The sequence below is a fragment of the Eptatretus burgeri genome, chromosome 1 (assembly GCF_056783735.1).
Source record: "Eptatretus burgeri isolate ZD-2024b chromosome 1, Ebu_testis_v1, whole genome shotgun sequence".
Classification (NCBI taxonomy): Eukaryota; Metazoa; Chordata; class Myxini; order Myxiniformes; family Myxinidae; genus Eptatretus; species Eptatretus burgeri.
Window position 1 is genome coordinate 121272130 of NC_140961.1, and position 19174 is coordinate 121291303.

The following is a 19174-nucleotide window of genomic DNA, read 5'->3' on the forward strand; positions in this document are numbered from 1 at the left end:
AATGTTTTCAGTGACGACAAAGCAATGCATTCCCACTCTATGGCAGGATGGCTGAGAGGTATGCACACTCACTCTCAGCTGTCTCACCAGGGTTTGAATCTCAACACAGCTATAAACTGTCATCATGGGGCTTTACAGTCAGGGTGATAACCAATTTGTGTGCCGTCCCTCAACTGGGTGTCACATATGCCAGAATTAGTTGGACATTTAAGATTCCTTCGCGGTGTCTTTCATGAAGAGGAGGGATAGGGGAGCGTTCCCCGGCATCCTGGCAAAATTCAAAAATTCCTGCTCTAACCGACAGGGGCACTGCATCAGCAGCACTATCACACCCTCAGGCAATGATGCCACTCGCAGCCTTGTACTGTGCAGGGAAGACGATGTCTAGACCCCTATGCATAGTACGGTGGAACCCCGGGATTTGCGGATTTGGCATTCACGGACCACGCGTATTAGCAGTTTATAAAATGTGACCTGCTTCGACATTCGCGGTTCAACACTTCCGGTCTGGTCTCCTATATCCACCGACAATGATATTGTTGTGGTTACCAGATTCGCAAACCACCATTCAGGTCCCTTAGGTGAGGTATCTCGGTAAGTGCATGTGTAGTTAGGCCCAAACCCGTTGTCTAGTGGGAATACATGTCATTTATGCGAGCTGCGACTCTTCAGGATAGCCGTTTTTCTTTTACTATCTTTATTTTGGACCAACCGCCATGATCACAACCACAACATCAACCACCGACCACAACCACCGCTTCACCACAACCGCCACAACCTTCACGCACACCTCACAACCGTAGCATCGCCACCGTTCTTGCCCCGCTGTGGGTACCGGTGTTGGACTCATGCAGAACGCGCGTCGAACAGCGTGTACAAAATCACGGATTTTGTGCTTCAAAAACGGATCAAAAACGACACACGCCCACTTTTTGCCGTCCAATCGGTGAGCGAGGGGCGATTTGGCCCCGCCTCCAGAACGATCGATATATGCAAATTTGTGGATCAAAATCCTTCACGCCCACTTTTTCTCGGGCCAATGGGGAGCGAGGTGAAAGGTCAAAGGGAGGGGGTCAAAGGCGAAGTTACGGGGGGATAAAAGGACGGTGTTCGTCAGTCAGAAGGAGTCGCAAACGAGAACGAGAAGGAGTCGAGAACGAGAAGGAGTCGGAACGGAGGGGACGAGTGTGGAAGACTGGAGCCCGAAGCCTGCAGTGGCTGGAGAAGCTGAAGAGAGTCGGACGAGGGGGTGCTCGCGTCGGTGCCAGGAGCTGCACGCCCGAGGGAGGCCGGCAGCGCGACCTGGCCGAGGTGGAGACGCACACCAGGGATAATAAAGATCCTCTATACCCCGAGCATCAGCAACCCCCTCCTGTTTCCCCCCGCGCTGAGATAGTGCGACCAAGGGGGCCCCGTTCCCACCCCCTGCCAGGCACTGTCCACGAGGCCCGCGGGTTGCGGGGCCATCGCCGCTCCGCGTCTCATCACCAGACGGGTAGGCCCGACCCGGTCTCGGCCTCAGGCCTGCCTCATTCTTGAGGGTATTTCTTTTCCTTGGTTTTGGGTATGTGTTGTCGGCGCCGTCTGTGAAGTAGAATTGTATAAGTGTTGCCGTGTGCTCGGTAGTCGGTATTAGCTCTGCACTGTGTTTTCACTTTTATGTTTGCTTTTTGTGTAAATGGAAGTGTGTTTTCTTTTTTTTGTGTGCATTTGGTGGAATTGTATTTGTGTGCTTCCCGTGTGCCGCGAATAAATGTGCTTTATTGTTGAACTGTTCTCCAGCTTCGCTTCGTCTTTTCCTCCATTGAATCCCCATCTTGCTTCACGTGAAGGGTTGGTAGTGGGCTGAATACGCCCGATAATTAATCGAACCGTCGAGGTCGACGATAACACCGCTCGGTTATTCTGATAGTACGGAACGGGTCGCTTAAGTGGCCCGTGTCCGAAGTCGACCTGCGGCGAGGTGCGATCGCCCGGTCTACCCTCCGCGTGGGTACTTAGGTAGTTCGAATTTGGCGAGCAACCCTATCCCACGCGGGGGCTGATTGGCTCGATCGCGGTGAGACCGAAAGGTCCACCCGTGACTGGTTCCCGGCGTTAGTCCGAGAGGGTCACGACTGGATTGTCCGTCCGGTGGGCGACGTGCCGCGATTCGAGTTACGTGGCCGTCAGCACGCCGGCGGGCGCGAAGACCGCAACAATATTAATTCAGCCTGGGAATTCTTCCACAGAAACTTGCTCTCTCTTATACACAGATTCATCCGACCTCATCTTCAATTATCCTACCTATCCTCCCGCTCTTGGTGAAGATCCGGATGCAGATACTAGATTTTTACATCATTCTTCACCATTGAGAGATCGGGCTAAAAACTACACACACATGTATGTATGTATGTATGTATGTATGTATGTATGTATGTATGTGTGTGTGTGTATATATATATATATATATATATATATATATATATATATATATATATATATATATATATATATATATATATATATATATATATATATATATATATATATATATATATATATATATGTACACACACAGTACGATATCTCAAAAAGTGTGGATGGCTTCGGATGAAACTTGGTGGACGATTTATAAAATGGATGGAGTAGGTGACAAAAACAAGCTCATTCGATTTTGGTTCAGGTCCAGTGGCAGATCCGGTCTATCAGTGGGAAACAAAATGCAAACTGTTCAACCTGGGGTAGGTATGCGCTGCATCAAAAATGATATAGAGCACAATATCTCAAAAATTTATAGACGGATTCGGATGAAATTTGTTTAGCAGGTTGGGTGTGTCAATGACGAATTCATTCGATTTTGGTGAAGATCGGGATCTGGTTCCGGATTTGTTAATTTAAAAAGTGAATTCTTCACCATTGAGAGACAGGGCCAAACACGACACAAAGCACGACATCTCAAAACATTGTGGGTGGATTTGGTTGAAACTCCATCCTGATTCGAGAATTATGAAAGTGATTCTTCACCATTGAGAGCAGCCTGGTGTTGGCCTAACGGTTATAGCTGGTTGGCTTAATATCCCAGGGTCTTGATTTCAAGCCCCTGTCGTGCATCGAATTAACACCAGGTGGGTTGACTCAACCTGTCATGCTTCCGAGGTCGGCAAAATGAGGACCAGCTTACTGGTAACAGGTGCACTGCATCGGCAGAACAGCCACACTTTCAGAAAAAAATGATGCAACCAGCAGCTCAACGATGCCGTTGGCTGCAAACAAGCCAGAGGAGGAGAGGAGGAAACAACAACAACCGAGACATGAGGAAAAAAACAACTATAAATAGTATGATATCTCAAAAAGTTGTGGATGGGTTTGGACGAACTTGGTGGATAGGTTGGGTGTGGGATAACGACGAATATATTTGATTTTGGTGAAGATCCAAATCCAAATACAATAACTTTTTTTGTGATTCTTCACCATTGAGAGATGGTGCCAAAAAACGAGAAATGGCATGGTATTTCAAAAAGTTGTGGACGGATGACAAAAACTATGTGGATGAGTTCGGTATGTCACAAGAACAAGGCGTTTAGATTTTGGTGCAGGTCCGAATCCAGATCCAGCCTATCAGTGGGATACAAAACGTGAGCTGTTCAGCCTGGTGGAGGTAAGCGCTCTACCGAGTGCCCATGTAGCTCTTCACGGAACCAAATGGTTGCTTCTGCAAATTACATGACACATCTCTCAATTCGGGTTCACAATCACCACAAACTTGTGTGTGTGTGTGTGTGTGTGTGTGTGTGTGTGTGTGTGTGTGTGTGTGTGTGTGTGTGTGTGTGTGTGTGTGTGTGTGTGTGTGTGTGTGTGTGTGTGTGTGTGTGTGTGTGTGTGTGTGTGTGTTATTGAGATGTTCTGATTCTAATAGGTATGGATCTTCCTTTGCTTGAACGTGTCATCTGTGTTAATTCAACCCCAACCCTCTCCTCCACGCTCTCCCTTCCTTTTGTGAAATTGTGCTATATTAAATGTGCACGGCAACACAAAAGCACTTCTACCATTTTACAGATTCGAGAAATCAAACACACCCCCTTCGGCAATGAGCGACGAAATTTGAGAACGTGAAGACATTTCCTTTAGCGACCCAGACTGAGACGTTGACCCAAGTGCCTCCAGGAAACTTCAACGTCCAAGTAAATAAAGTGCAGATGCTTCGCCACAGGAAGATTCTTTTAAAGCCAAAGTGAAACTGTAAATGGGCTAGAATTAACACTGGATGAAGATCCAACGTGAAAAGCTTTAAAATAAATAAATACATGTATCAAAGCTCAGGAAGGAGATCAACAAGGGAAAAAGAAGTCAACAGCCACAATGGGATTACAGTGCACAATAGACTGACACGCGACAACACGAAAGGAGGAATTGTGAGTGAAGAGGGAAAACTGGGTCTCAGAGAATGCAGTGAAGCTCAGAAGTTGAAATGGGAGAGACCAGGAGGTGGTGTGCGCAGCAAAGTTGAAAGCCACGATGGAATATGTCGAGCCAAATCAGTGGGAAAACTGATCACAAATAATCATCATTCCAAGCTATCAACCAATTACATATATATGTAACGGACGAGTATCACAAATCATGTCACAAGTCATGCAATTGGAACTTCATATGTGTACATGAGAATGTGATGCATAATCTGCAGATAATAGAAGTTTGGTTTTTGGAGGAATTCTCACTCACCTAGTGCTTCGAAACAGAAATGTCGTTACCAAGGCGTGGGGAGCGCGAACCTTGGCACCATATCTGCAGCACAGAACATTCAGATTAAGCAATTCAATGACTGGTGCAGCAGTCTGCTTATCGTCATGTTTTAAAGATTCTGAGGAGGAAAAGGATTGCTTGCTCCATCCTAATTCACCAATTTAACTATAGGGAGTGGAGGAGTGTGAACACAGTTTATGGTGTGCGTGTACAACATTAACCTCAATATTTACCTCAAGCTTGCGAACCTCAATTGACAAAATCAAAAGTGGCAAGGTCATCAATAGTTCACATTGGCTCCTGCCACATCGCGGAGGGTCCCGCCACGTCACGGAGGGGTCCCACCACGTCACGGAGGGGTCCCACCACGTCACGGAGGGGTCCCGCCACGTCACGGAGGAGACCCGTCGTGGTGGGGACCCGCCACTTCACAGAGGGGTCCCGCAACTTCGCAGAGGGGTCCCACTACTTTGCAGAGGGGGCCCACCACATCACAGAGGGGTCCCGCCACGTCGCGGAGGGGTCCCGCCACGTCGCGGAGGGGTCCCGCCACGTCGCGGAGGGGTCCCGCCACGTCACGGAGGAGAGCCGTGGCGGTGGGGACCCGCCACTTCGCAGAGGGGTCCCGCCACTTCGCAGAGGGGGCCCACCACATCACGGAGGGGTCCCGTCACGTCACGGAGGAGACCTGTCGCAGTGGGGACCCGCCACTTCGCAGAGGGGTCCCGACACTTCGCAGAGGGGTCCCACCACTTCGCAGAGGGGTCCCACCATGTCGCAGGGCCCCCACAAAGTAGGGCCGCTACATCACAATGCTTGTGTCATATTGTTACGAATCTGGAAGCCTTTTGCACACAAACAGACAGCGGTCCCCATAGCTTAGTTATTTCGATAAGTATGTGTTTATAGTTAGAATCCCTCCTTCTGTCTAATGGGAATTTCGTGTGTGCGCCGAGTTATTTTAGTCAGGTTTATTACATCAATACCAATGGCACCGTCCCTGACTCAACCCAGTCGCCATTGCCCACGTGTTTTTGGCTGAAGGCGTGGGCAGAGCCTCCATCGCCTCAGATCCGACTCCGCCCCAGAAAGGTGGGAATTGCCCCACCTACCGTGGGCCTGTCCAATGAGGGACGGCCAGCGGATTGCGAGATGGAAGCGTCCAAACAGGAGGCGAGTGGCGAGGAAAGAAACCGGTCCCACCTCAAGAGAACAGAGAGTGACATGGTGACTGCTTAGCGTCTGCAGTCTTGGTGGCGATTTGCTTCGTCTGCGGTGGCTTGGTCTCGTTCATGGGCCGTGCACTTCGGGTCGTGGGTTCGAGCCCCACCGTGGTGGTTTGGAGTCGGCATGACTGCAAGAGGCGGGAAGGTATCCTGGCCCGGCTCTACCGAATAAAGACCCACGGGGTCCAGTTTGTGTGTGTGTGTGTGTGTGTGTGTGTGTGTGTGTGTGTGTGTGTGGGGGTGTGGGGGTGTGTGTGTCTGTGTGTGTGTGTGTGTGTGTGTGTGTCCGTGGGCCCGGTCTGTAAGTAGAATCGTTAAGTGCCTTGTTCATTGTAAATTACATTTCTTTACTCATGATTACTCTGCTCGGTGTCTCCCATCCCGATTATTGCCTATTGTAAAATAACCCCCCGGGTTAAATGTTCCAGTTCGTTGGGGGGCCCTAAGGCGAACGTGCGGCCAGACGGACGGTAACGAGTGGGTTCATTTTTTAATTTTATTTTTTACCAGTTTTTTTTTTTTTGGCTTGTCGAATTGCTACGGCGAACGTAGAAATGAAAAAAAGTTATAACTCCGCATTATAATTCCACGGCGACCCCTACGGCCTGTAAAAGATAGCTAAACGGAGTGGGGCCACCCTGAGGCCACCGCAGAAACTCTGCGGCCGCTGCACATTTCTGTCAATTCAGAGGGCGTACGGCCGCCGTATCCTCACCATAGATTAAATGTGATTTAGGCCGAAGAAACCCGTGACCGTTGGAGTTATCCAAGGGTCACGACCGAAATTCCAGGTGTTCAGTGGGAGACGGCTCCACTGCTCCACCTCGTGGTCGTTTATCGCCACCAAACCCCGGCCCACAACAATATTAGCCCACAACAACCACAAGACCATCATACTCGTTCTTAACTTTTCATCCGTTTGTTATTATTTCTACAGTGATCCAAGGGTACTGGAGGAGCTACGAAGAGATTGGTGGACATGTGGTACTTTTACATGAACTACCAGGAATTTAGAACCAAGACAATGGGCAAGCACACCTGGCAGGTGGGATTCGAACACGGGTTCCTAAAAATCACGAGCTCGGGGTTCAGATTTGGAACATCAACACGCCATTAAACCTGAGTTCACACCTTCAATTTGGGACAAAAACAGTGGAACGCAGGTGGGACGGGGGAAAGGTGCTGCATCAAGGATCACGCCGTCCTGCATGTTGGGGACTTTGATCCCACCATGTTGTTTACTCATGCGTTGGATCAATCAATCAATCAATAAATAAAAACTCCGAGTAGTAAACAAACTTACACGGCTCCGTTCCGAAAGCCTTTAAGCAGAGCGAGGAGCACGTGGTATTTTTTAATGAGTAAGATCTTGTTAACTAGTTTAATCGCTCGATATAACCCGGGCGGCATTTTAAAATCCCCTCTCGTTTCCTTTTCCCTTCACTGCAACCCTTTTCGTTGTCCTCTTCGAATATGCGGCAATTCTATCATCACCACTCACGAATGAAACGATTATTATTGAGCACAACACGAGGGGAATGTAAACAAACAAAAGAACAACAACAACAACAACAAAGAAACAAACACGCTCCCGGAAGAATCAAAACCCGGAAGAATTATAATTATTTTCCTCTTTATGAAACACGATAATTGCTCGACTAAAATATTTACCAGCGAAAAATAGAAATTAAACAGAGCCCGAGTTGATTTAGTTATTAAAAAAAAAACAAGTTTCAAAAATAAATGCAGAAAAGTGATGCGAACCTTACCGTCATGGCGATCATAAACAGGCTAAAGTCGATGTTGTCCGAGTTTCATTCACAAGCGACATCAACGATATAAGAAAGCCTGGTGTTGCCTGAACGGTAAAGGTGGCTGGTTTAAGATCCGAGGATCTTGAGTTCGAACCCCCCCCCCCCGTCACCCTTCAATTAACACCAGGTGGGGTTGACTCAACCTGCTGTCATCTCTTTCCCCTTCCAAGATCGGCAAAATATGAGTGCTGGCAACAGGGGCACAGCTGCGCCCCTTAAAAATGATGCAACCAGCAGCCACAGGTTGCACACGATACCTAACGAAAGAAGAGGGCATTCAGCCGATCCGGCCTGTGCAATGGTTGTTAACCTGTGGCAGTTTCTCATGATCATTTGTTGAATTAATATGAAACCGGTTGATGTGCTGGATATGAAGTTGGTGTGTAAATTAAAGTATAAAACGGAAAAAAGAGAAAACTCACTCACACGTTATATATGCAATGAAGTTCTTCAAATGAAGTCCGCTTGATGAAAACAAGCTCAATTGAGTTAAGATCCTCGTTCTCTTAATGATGACCTCATAAAAAGCCAATATGACGTCATTGTGATGTATGAGGTTTGCGATAAATTATCTGTGCTCATGCCCGGCTTGATTCCTGCAAACAAAATTCAAACAGCTTGCCTAGTTTCGGAGATAATGGTATAGGAGATTTCCATTAGCGGCGATATTATGAAGTCAACTTTTTTCTAGGAAGAATTTCCAAAATCAGAGATGGTCACTGCCTGCGCGTGGGCTTTCTGCATATACATGGCAAGTTTCATGATGATCCGATGAAAACTCTGGGTTGTGAAACAAAAAATGTCAAAAAATAGGAATGACGTCATAAAAATTGATATGACGTCACAGTGATGTATCATATATGCGGTAATTCATCTCTGCTAATGCCCTGTTCGATTCCCTCAAACAGAATTCAAAAAGCTTGCCTAGTTTCGGAGATAATTTTTTCGGCCATTTCCGTTAGCGGAGATATTTTGACGTCATAACTTTTTTTCTCGGAGGAATTTTCAAAATCGGAGATGGTTACCGTCTGCGCAGGGTATTTTTACATATATACGCCAAGTTTCAGGAAGTTTCAATGAAAACTGTAGGCTGTGAAACAAAAAAGTCCACAAGAAGAAGATGAAGAACAAGAACGTGAGTAACACTTAGAGATCCTCCACGAGGATCTAAAAATCCTTCCCTTTGTCTCTCTCAAACTGCTTTCGAATAAGAATGGATTCCTTGGTGTCGTTGAGATGCTGAGGACTCAAAATGGCGTTGGATGCAAACGAAGAAAGTGTTAGTTTGTTGACGTTGTGGTTGTTCAGCGAAGCAAACAAAATGCACTTCACTCACTGCTCGTGGTGGTTGTGGAATAAAAGTCACGATTTAAATATTGACGTGCTGTGTGACTCTTGAAATAACGAAAACATCCTACACGAAAAGGATACTTCACGAAGCTAAAAGGTGTCCCAAGACGAGCTCAGGTAGGTTACCTCTGTATCCCCAATGCCCATTGCCTCTTATAAGGACTCCACGGATTGGCCAATAAAATTCACACGAGTTTCTGATCACGACCTCCCTAACGATACAAGCAAATGTAAATAAAATCAAGAAAGAGCAATCAGAGATTGTCGACCCTCGCCAGCACTTGTTTTGTGTGGTGTTTGTGTACTGATGTGTTACGTACCTAAAAAGAGACATAATTAGAACTGCCACTTTAAAACTGCTGGCAATGATGAGCGGGTACCAAGACCTCCCACTTTGATCGGACACCTGACCCTGACCAATGACGTTTTAATTATTATTCAAGTGAATTCAGAATGGGATTAAAATAACTTCAATTAAAATCAAATGGGAGACCAAATAAGAACAGTCCTGCATTGGAGTAATCAGAAGAAACCTAAACAAGCAAAAATAAAAGATGAAATCATCAGGAGGAACCTGAATAAGATTCACATTTCAGCTGCTACTTCTCTACCCTCCAACCCATCCAGGTGCAGCCAAGTGAGATAACAATTGTGAAGTTTCACATCGATTGATTAAGCGGTTCCAGAGAAAACCTTATTTAATATTTTCTAAAATCCAATATGGCTGCCAACCCATACCCATCCATCCATTGGGACCATACTCTGTGCAGAGCGTTGGTGCTGCCTAAGCAGTCTCCTTGGCTATTGGGCACAATCCTGGATGGGTCGCCACTCCATCACAGGATACCAACGAGCTGGCACTCATTTTTGCCGACCTCGGAAGGATGACAGGCAGAGTCAACCCAATCTGGTATCAATTCCACAGCTGAGTGGGATTTGAACTCAGGATCCCAGGATCCCAAGACAACCACTCCAACCATTAAGCGAACACCACGCATCAAACCATGTGATTTATCAAATATTGATGAACACACTTGTACACGCATGCCTTGGGGAACATTTGTGTGAAGTTTCCCCTCAATCTGTCCAGCCGTTCTGGAGAAGATTTTTATGTTTTTGGGTGAATCCAAAATGGCTGTCAAACCAAGTGACCTATGATGTCATATGTCTGAATCTTTTTTTCCTCATGGACAGGCGGACATATGTGTAAAGTTTTGCATCGATCTGTTCAGCTATTTTAGAAAAAAGGATTTTGGAAGGTTTTGTTTTTTAAAACAATATGGCTACCGAATCACGTGACTGACAACAACACCAAAAGTGTTTTTGGTGGACTATTTTGTCCCGAGATGACCCTCAAAACTTTTCATACTAATCTGATGTAGCGTTCTACATATACAATTATGACGTAATAATGAAGGCACCTCTGACATCATAAATAAATCACTAATTTCCCAGGAGGAGTACTTGCTATGTGCCAAGTTTCAATTTTTTGCTTAATGCCGTTTCAGAGATACAGAGGTCCAAAGTTCTTCCGTTTTTCCAGCAGGGCTGCATATATATATATATATATATATATATATATATATATATATATATATATATATATATATATATATATATATATATATATATATATATATATTGTTGCGGATTCGCGCCCGCCGGCGTGCGGACGGCCACGTAACTCGAATCGCGGCACGTCGCCCACCGGACGGACAATCCAGTCGTGACCCTCTCGGACTAACGCTGGGAACCAGTCACGGGTGGACCTTTTGGTCTCACCGCGATCGAGCCAATCAGCCCCCGCGTGGGATAGGGTTGCTCGCCAAATTCGACCTACCTAAGTACCCACGCGGAGGGTAGACCGGGCGATCGCACCTCGCCGCAGGTCGACTTCGGACACGGGCCACTTAAGCGACCCGTTCCGTACTATCAGAATAACCGAGCGGTGTTATCGTCGACCTCGACGGTTCGATTAATTATCGGGCGTACTCAGCCCACTACCAACCCTTTACGTGAAGCAAGATGAGGGTTCAATGGGGGAAAAGACGAAGCGAAGCGGGAGAACAGTTCAACAATAAAGCACATTTATTCGCGGCACACGGGAAGCACACAAATACAATTCCACCAAATGCACACAAAAAAAAGAAAACACAATTCCATTTACACAAAAAGCAAATATAAAAGTGAAGACAATGCAGAGCTAATACCGACTACCGAGCACACGGCAACACTTATACAATTCTACTTCACAGACGGCGCCGACAACACATACCCAAAACCAAGGAAAAGAAATACCCTCAAGGATGAGGCGGGCCTGAGGCCGAGACCGGGTCGCGCCTACCCGTCTGGTGATGAGACGCGGAGCGGCGATGGCGCCTCACTCCGCGGGCCTCGCGGACAGTGTCAGGCAGGGGGTGGGAAAAGGGGCCCCCTTGGTCGCACTATCTCAGCGCGGGGGGAAACAGGAGGGGTTGCTGATGCTCGGGGTATAGAGGATCTTTATTATCCCTGGTGTGCGTCTCCACCTCGGCCAGGTCGCGCTGCCGGCCTTCCTCGGGCGTGCAGCTCCCGGCACCGTCGCGAGCACCCCCTCGTCTGCCTTCGCCGCTGCCGCCTCTCCGCCTCTGGACTCTCCACCCTGGACTCTTCTTTGGGCTCTCCTCGTTCGACTCTCTTCAGCTTCTCCAGCTACTGCAGGCTTCGGGCTCCAGACTTCCACACTGCTCTGACTGACGAACACGGTCCTTTTATCCCCCCCCGTAGCTTCGCCTTTGACCCCCTCCCTTTGACCTTTCACCTCGCTCCCCATTGGCCCGAGAAAAAGTGGGCGTGAAGGCTTTTTGATCCACAAATTTGCATATATCGATCGTTCTGGAGGCGGGGCCAAATCGCCCCTCGCTCACCGATTGGACGGCAAAAAGTGGGTGTGTGTCGTTTTTGATCCGTTTTTGAAGCACAAAATCCGTGATTTTGTACACGCTGTTCGACGCGCGCCCTCTGCACGAGTCCAACACTGGTACCCACAGCGGGGCAAGAACGGTGGCGATGCTACGGTTGCGAGGTGTGACGTGAAGGTCGTGGCGGTTGTGGTGAAGCGGCGTTGTGGTTGGTGGTTGATGTGGTTGTGGTGGTAATCATGGCGGTTGGTCCAAAATAAAGATAGTAAAAGAAAAACGGCTATCCTGAAGAGTCGCAGCACGCATATATGACATGTATTCCCACTAGACAACGGGTTTGGGCCTAACTACACATATACTTGCCGAGATACCTCACCTAAGGGACCTGAATGGTGGTTTGCGAATCTGGTAACCACAACAATATATATATATATATATATATATATATATATATATATATATATATATATATATATACATATACATATATACATATATATACATATATATATATATATATATATATATATATATATATATATATATTCTGTTAACATCTGCGTGTAATTTGACGTATCTCCTCCAAAACTGTCGGATGGATTGTCGCCACTTTCGGCATGTGGGTGCTCTGTGGTCTAATGAACAGCATGGGCTATGTGAGATCGCGCCAGACGGACAGGTTTGGGAATTTTGGGAGTTTTTTTTTAATTTTTACGTTCGTTTGCATGGTGTCGTGTGACGTCACCGCTGAGAGGCGTAATCCCGTCATGACATCATTGGTCATTTGCTGACGTCAATACGTCTGTCGTCGACAGACCGTCACCACCGAGAGGCGTAATGCCACTCTGAGAAGACAGCGTCTGCAATGTGAAACCCTCTTCTGCACATGCTGACGACCTCAGAAGGTGAATTTGACACACAAAAAATGTAACAAGAAACAGTGTATTTAATGTAAAGATTTATTTTTAAAAAAATATTATTTCTGTTAACGTCTGCGCGTAATTTGACGTTTCTCAACCGCCATTACTACCTGTGTTGTGTATTGCATGTGTGATCTTCAAATTAAAGCGTCCAATCGGTGTTTGATCGTCGGATGTGCGCCAAAAAGTGCCGTTCATTGAAATTTGCATTCTGTTTCTCGGTCACCCTCCACTGCTCCTGTTCAGTCTAGGGCTAGGCCGATATCATGTTAAACTTGCCCCATCAGATGCCAACCTTCCAGTCACACTGCAGAGGATGCAATTTCCAGTCAGACTCGCATACTCAATGACCATAAACAAATCCCAGGGCCCAACATTTGACAAACTCGGAATATACCTCCCAGCCCCCATGTTCTCCCATGGCCAACTATATATTGCATTTTCACGTGCAAGAGGTGAATACTATATATCTATCAAAGTGGACAATAATTCCTCACAAGGACTATTCAGCAACAAGACACTCACCCAAAATGTCATCTACAGGAAGATCCTTTAGAAAATTAAGGACAGGTAACCACAGTGCATCACATCCCCAATGACACCTCCGCAGCTTCCCATAACATCAACTATTATGCCTCATCCACCTTTTGCCACCCATTCTACTCCGTGCGGAACACGGGTAATATATATATATATATATATATATATATATATATATATATATATATATATATATATATATATATATATATATATATATATATATATATATATATATATATATATATATATATAATCCCTGTGTCATAAGACGCGACCAGGGTTGCGTCAGGAAGGGCATCCGGCGTAAAACATGTGCCAAATCACTATGCGGATCATAATGGATGATCCGCTGTGGCGACCCCTAACGGGAGCAGCCGAAAGAAGAAGAAGAAGAAGAAGAAGAAGAAGAAGAAGAAGAAGAAGATATATATATATATATATATATATATATATATATATATATATATATATATATATATCTTCTTCTTCTTCTTTCGGCCGCTCCCGTTAGGGGGCGTCACAGAGGATCATCCATATGATCTGCATAGTGATTTGGCGCATGTTTTACACTGGATGCCCTTCCTGACGTAACCCTGGTCGCCTCTTGTGACACAGGGATCTGGTACACCTATTTTAACCGGGGTATACACTGGCCCAGTACTCATTTCGCCGACCTCGGAAGGATGACAGGCTGAGTCAACCCCCTGGTGTATTAATTCAGTGGCCCAACGGGGCTTGAACTCAGGACCTTTTGGATCCCAAGCCGCTGCCCGAACCACTGTGCCAACACCAGGTATATATATATATATATATATATATATATATATATATATATATATATATATATATATATATACATATATACATATATACATATATACATATACATATATATACATACATATATATATATATATATATATATATATATATATATATATATATATATATATATATATATTGTTGCGAATTCGCGCCCGCCGGCGTGCGAACGGCCACGTAACTCGAATCGCGGCACGTCGCTCACCAGACGGACAATTCCGTCGTGACCCTCTCGGACTAACGCCGGGAGCTAGTCACGAGTGGGCCTTTCAGCCTCACCACAATCGCGCCAATCGGCCACCCGCGTGGGATAGGGTTGTTCGCCAAACTCGACCTACCTAAGTACCCACACGGAAGGTAGACCGGGCGATCGCACCTCGCCGCAGGTCGACCCCGGACACGGGCCGCTTAAGTGACCCGTTCCGTACTATCGGGACAACCGAGCGGTGTTTTTGTCGGCCTCGACGGTTCCGGTTAATTATCGGGCGTATTAAGCCCACTACCAACCCTTTACGAGAAGCAAGATGGAGATTCAATTAAAGAAAAGACGAAGCGAAACGGGAAAACAGTTCAACATGATGCACATTTATTCCGCGGCACTCAGAGAGCATACATATACAATTAAACAGAATGCACATAAAGCAATTGCAACAAAAGAAACACAACAATGCAGATCTACAACCGACTACGCGTGCACACGGCAACACTTACACAGTTTTACTTCACCAGACTGGCGCCACACACACACGTTTACACAGAAACAAAAGAAAAGGGCCACCCTCAAAGACAAGGGGGCAGACGGGGCCTGTGGGCCAATATATGCGCGGGACCTGAAAGAGCGGTCAGGTCCGCGAGACCGGGTGGATCCTACCCGTGTCTTTGTGATGAGCAGCAAATGTGGCGGCGCGGCGGTGCCCCGACTTCGTGCTCCTTCGCGGGTTTCGTTGGCACTGCTTGGAGTGGGGTGGGAACGGGGCCCCCTTTTCGCACTATCTCAGCGCGGGGGAAAAAAGGGGGGGAATTGTTGATGCTCTGATGAAAGAGTATAGCTGGCTTGCTTGGGTCCCGCGACGAGCGATTCCACCGCGACCTCGTTGCCGACCGCCGTCTTCCTTGCCTCGGACCCAAGCTCTTCGGTCTCTTCCCCAATTCTCCTCAGCCGACTGCAGGAAACCACCTGTACGCCCTCGTCTCCCGACTCCACTCCGCGCTCCAACCCGACTCTGCCCCAAAACTCTCTTCGCCCTTCCAAGGCCGACTTCCCGCACCTCCAAGGCCGACTCCGCTCAAACTGACCCTGCTCAAACCGACTCTCTCAAACCGACTCTCTCAAACCGACTCTGCCGAGACCGACTCTGCCGAGACCGACTCGACCTTTCTGCTACTCTCCGCTCTTCTAAAACCGCCTCGACTCAAACCGACTGAACTCAACTCAACTCAACTCAACTCAACTCAACTCAACTCAACTCAACTCAACTCAAACCGATTCTGCCAAGGCCGACTCTCCCCAAACCGACGCTGCCCAGATTTGCCCCGCGCTCGGCACTTTATAGGCCGGCAGGAGAACCCGTATGCAAATTTCTGGATCAGAACAAGTTCGGGGGTGGAGCCACGCTCGCCCATTGGACGGAGAAAAAGGGGCGTGAGTCTCCCCTGATCCTAGAATTGGCATATCTCGATTCCACACCGACGCGCCTGGAGGCGGGGCCAAATCGCCCCGCGCTTGCTGATTGGACGGATCAGAAGTGAGTGTGTAGCATTCCTGATCCGAATTCTCCTCGGAAAGGCCGCATTTTGCACTCGCGGCTCGGAGCGCGTCCCGTATGAACCCAGGACAGCCTGACGCTCGGTACTCACAAGTGGTGCAGGAATGGCCACAGAAGGAGAGAGGTGAAGGTGCTGGAGGGTTTATGGTGGTGGTTTATGGCCATGGTGCCGTTTGGAATGGTGGTGATGCGATGTTTGCGGGAGCGAGTTGTGAAGGTAAAGATCGTGGCTGTTGGCGTTGTTGTTGTTGTGAAGCGGCGTTGTGATTGGTGGTTGTTGTGTGATGGCGGTTGAGACGTGGTTGGTTCAAAATAAAGACAGAACAGAAAAACGACTATCTCAACAGAACAGAAAAACGACTATCGTTGGGCCACTGAATTAATACACCAGGGGGTTGACTCAGCCTGTCATCCTTCCGAGGTCGGCGAAATGAGTACTGGGCCAGTGTACTGGGCCAGTGTACATATACATATACATATATATATATATATATATATATATATATATATATATATATATATATATATATATATATATATATATATGTGTATATATGTGTATATATGTATGTGTATATATGTGTATATATGTGTATATATGTATGTGTATATATGTGTATATATGTATGTATATATATGTATGTATATATATATATATATATATATATGTATGTATGTATATATATATATATATGTATGTATATATATATATATATATATATATATATATATATATATATATATACACATACATATATGCGGCATGTCCTAAAGCAGTGCCATTTGGCAATACACTGGCTCGTTTGTCTTTGCCTTCCCAGCAGAGTCAGATTTGAACTTACAATCAAATCAACAGATTACAGCACATGATTTTTTTTGCTCCAGCCCAGGGCCTTTGTCCATATTGCAGGATGTAAATTATGTACCTGAACGCTGTGAATGAATTCATCCAGTATGTGGCACTCGTGAGCTTCAAACTTCCAGAAGCAAAATCACATCACTTCTGTGTTAAAAATGTTTTCAGCTTGGATTTCATTTGTCAAAGGCTGTTGAGTGGTTTATCATCCTTGGGATCAACGTATAAGTGTAATTGGCAATTGCTTTCAATTTGCATGAACCATTGTCTGAGCTTTTCATTTCAAGCTCCAAACTCACTTGGAAGAATGTACGTGTGTCAAGGGTGCTCTATTGGACTTATTTAGACCATCGAAACAATTCTCTCACATCCAAATCAAGTTCTTTCTCAGTTATCATGAAATATTCAAAAGTTGCTGAAAGTTGGACAAGGCCATCTTTGGAAAATGCTTCTCACTGCTCAGTGACTTCAAGGATGGGGTTATGAAAGCCACAGCGCATGCTAAAGCTGACTGCATTTAACTTTGTCTTTTCAGAAAAGGCCAAGGTCCCAAATCCTTCTTCATGTCTCACCCCACCCCCCACCCTTCCATCCTCCCTGCAATGAAAACATCCAACAGAATATGATATTCACTCCTGCCTCGAAAGAGTAATTCCGAGCCACTAACATTGGGCGTTTAGAATCGATAAATATGCACTGAGTGATCCACCACTCTTGACACCTCCACTGCCACTGCTCGTAATGCTATCAGTGCTCCAACACTGAGAAAATGGTCAAACACTCAGTCTGCTCTTCTTTCTCTGTCCTTTTCCAAGACATTCTTGGAGGTTACATCACCACTGTTTCACAAATAGGAATTGTGGCCATCTGATCATCCACCTGAAACATCTTTGACTGATATCTTCATTTTATCCCTCCACAAGGACTGGCTGGAAAATCCATCAACTTATTTCTGTGAATAACATCTGGAAGAGGTGCAGTCTCTGGAGTTCCTAAGCTTCACTAATAGCTTCAAACTGTCTTGGACAGATCATGTATGAATGGTGGCTTTCTCCAAGCTGGCATTTGAAGACGGCTGACACCTTGGAATTATGAGCACGGCTGATAAACACACACTGAGTGATCCACTGCTCGATATACGAGCTGCAGTGTGTTGAGTGGTGGATAGATTGTCTCGTCTACACTGGCCATGCAATCAATACTAAAACAAAATGATCTACCGCTGCATGGTGCACATTCCACTTCTGTACAGTGCCTTCACTTGTAAACAATGGAGTCATGTTGGAGACTGCTCTGAACAAAGCTATAAAATATTGTCTCAACTGAAAAGGTGAAATCCCCCTTCCACTACGTACCCTTTCCACCATCACAGATTGCTAACTGCAGCATGTAGACTTCTCTCCCACTTAGATTGATGTAAGAAGTTCCGAATCAATTTTTACACCTTCTCAGCAAATGGACCTGACAACCTTGGCACTATAATCCTGAAGAATCGTGCTTTGGCCAATCCTCTCCCCTTTTGACTCACTCTCTTCCAGGTCTTTCTCAGATCGTCTCCTGCCTTAATGTTGAAAAGTTTCTCATGTCATCCCCATTCACAAGAAGGGTTGTAAGTCCAATCCACACAACTACATACTGGTCAGCCATCTTCCCATCACATGTTCTATTTTTTTCCTAGGCTATTCTAGTATGGACATGTTTATTCTATTAAACCAATGATATATGAATACATCAACAATCTATGGATGACCTCTGCTTCTCTGGACAATCCTCTATTTCATTTGCTGATGACTCCACACTTTGCAGAACAGTATAGCACACGTCTGAGAGGCAGGCCGTAGCAATGCATATCTCCACAGATATGAGGGGAAAAAACAAGTCGCTGATCAGCTTCTTGGAACTTGTCTTTCAATTTCAACCCTCCATAGTTTACTTCTCCAATTAATCACTGGAATAGGCAGAGCCATTGGAACCCTTAGGCCTCACAATTGGTCACAACCTATTTTGGGTGAACGATCCACACTGGCCATCGGGTACACCTGGCTATTCTTTGTGGAAATTTTCTGAGATGCTCAGAGTTGAATGCAGCATAAAAGGCTTTCATATGATGAGTCATGGATTTTTATATCCACCCTTTGGGTTGGTGCAGCTGCTTTCCATCTTGCTGCCCTTGAGGCAATTGACTTCAAGGCAGTGTTTGAGGACCAACATCATTATTGTTTTTAGCATCTCAAGGCAGGAGGAAAGTTCGA

At 46.1% G+C, this 19174-nt stretch overlaps 1 protein-coding gene across 2 annotated transcripts in view; it reads right to left on the reverse strand.

The window, feature by feature from the left end:
* PXMP4 (peroxisomal membrane protein 4) overlaps nt 1–7571 on the reverse strand; it is a 53342-nt gene extending 45771 nt beyond the window's left edge. The window contains exons 1-2 of one of the 2 annotated variants that reach the window (XM_085896696.1): nt 7255–7571; nt 4705–4767 (exon numbers count right to left, since the gene is read on the reverse strand). In XM_085896696.1, coding sequence (XP_085752822.1) covers nt 4705–4767; nt 7255–7361 — 170 coding nt within the window. In that variant the 5' untranslated portion in view covers nt 7362–7571. Of the gene's footprint in view, nt 1–4704; nt 4768–5928; nt 6635–7254 lie in introns of those variants that run through there. The other variant, XM_085896697.1, reaches the window with a different exon arrangement.
* Between the last annotated feature and the right edge of the window lie 11603 nt (nt 7572–19174).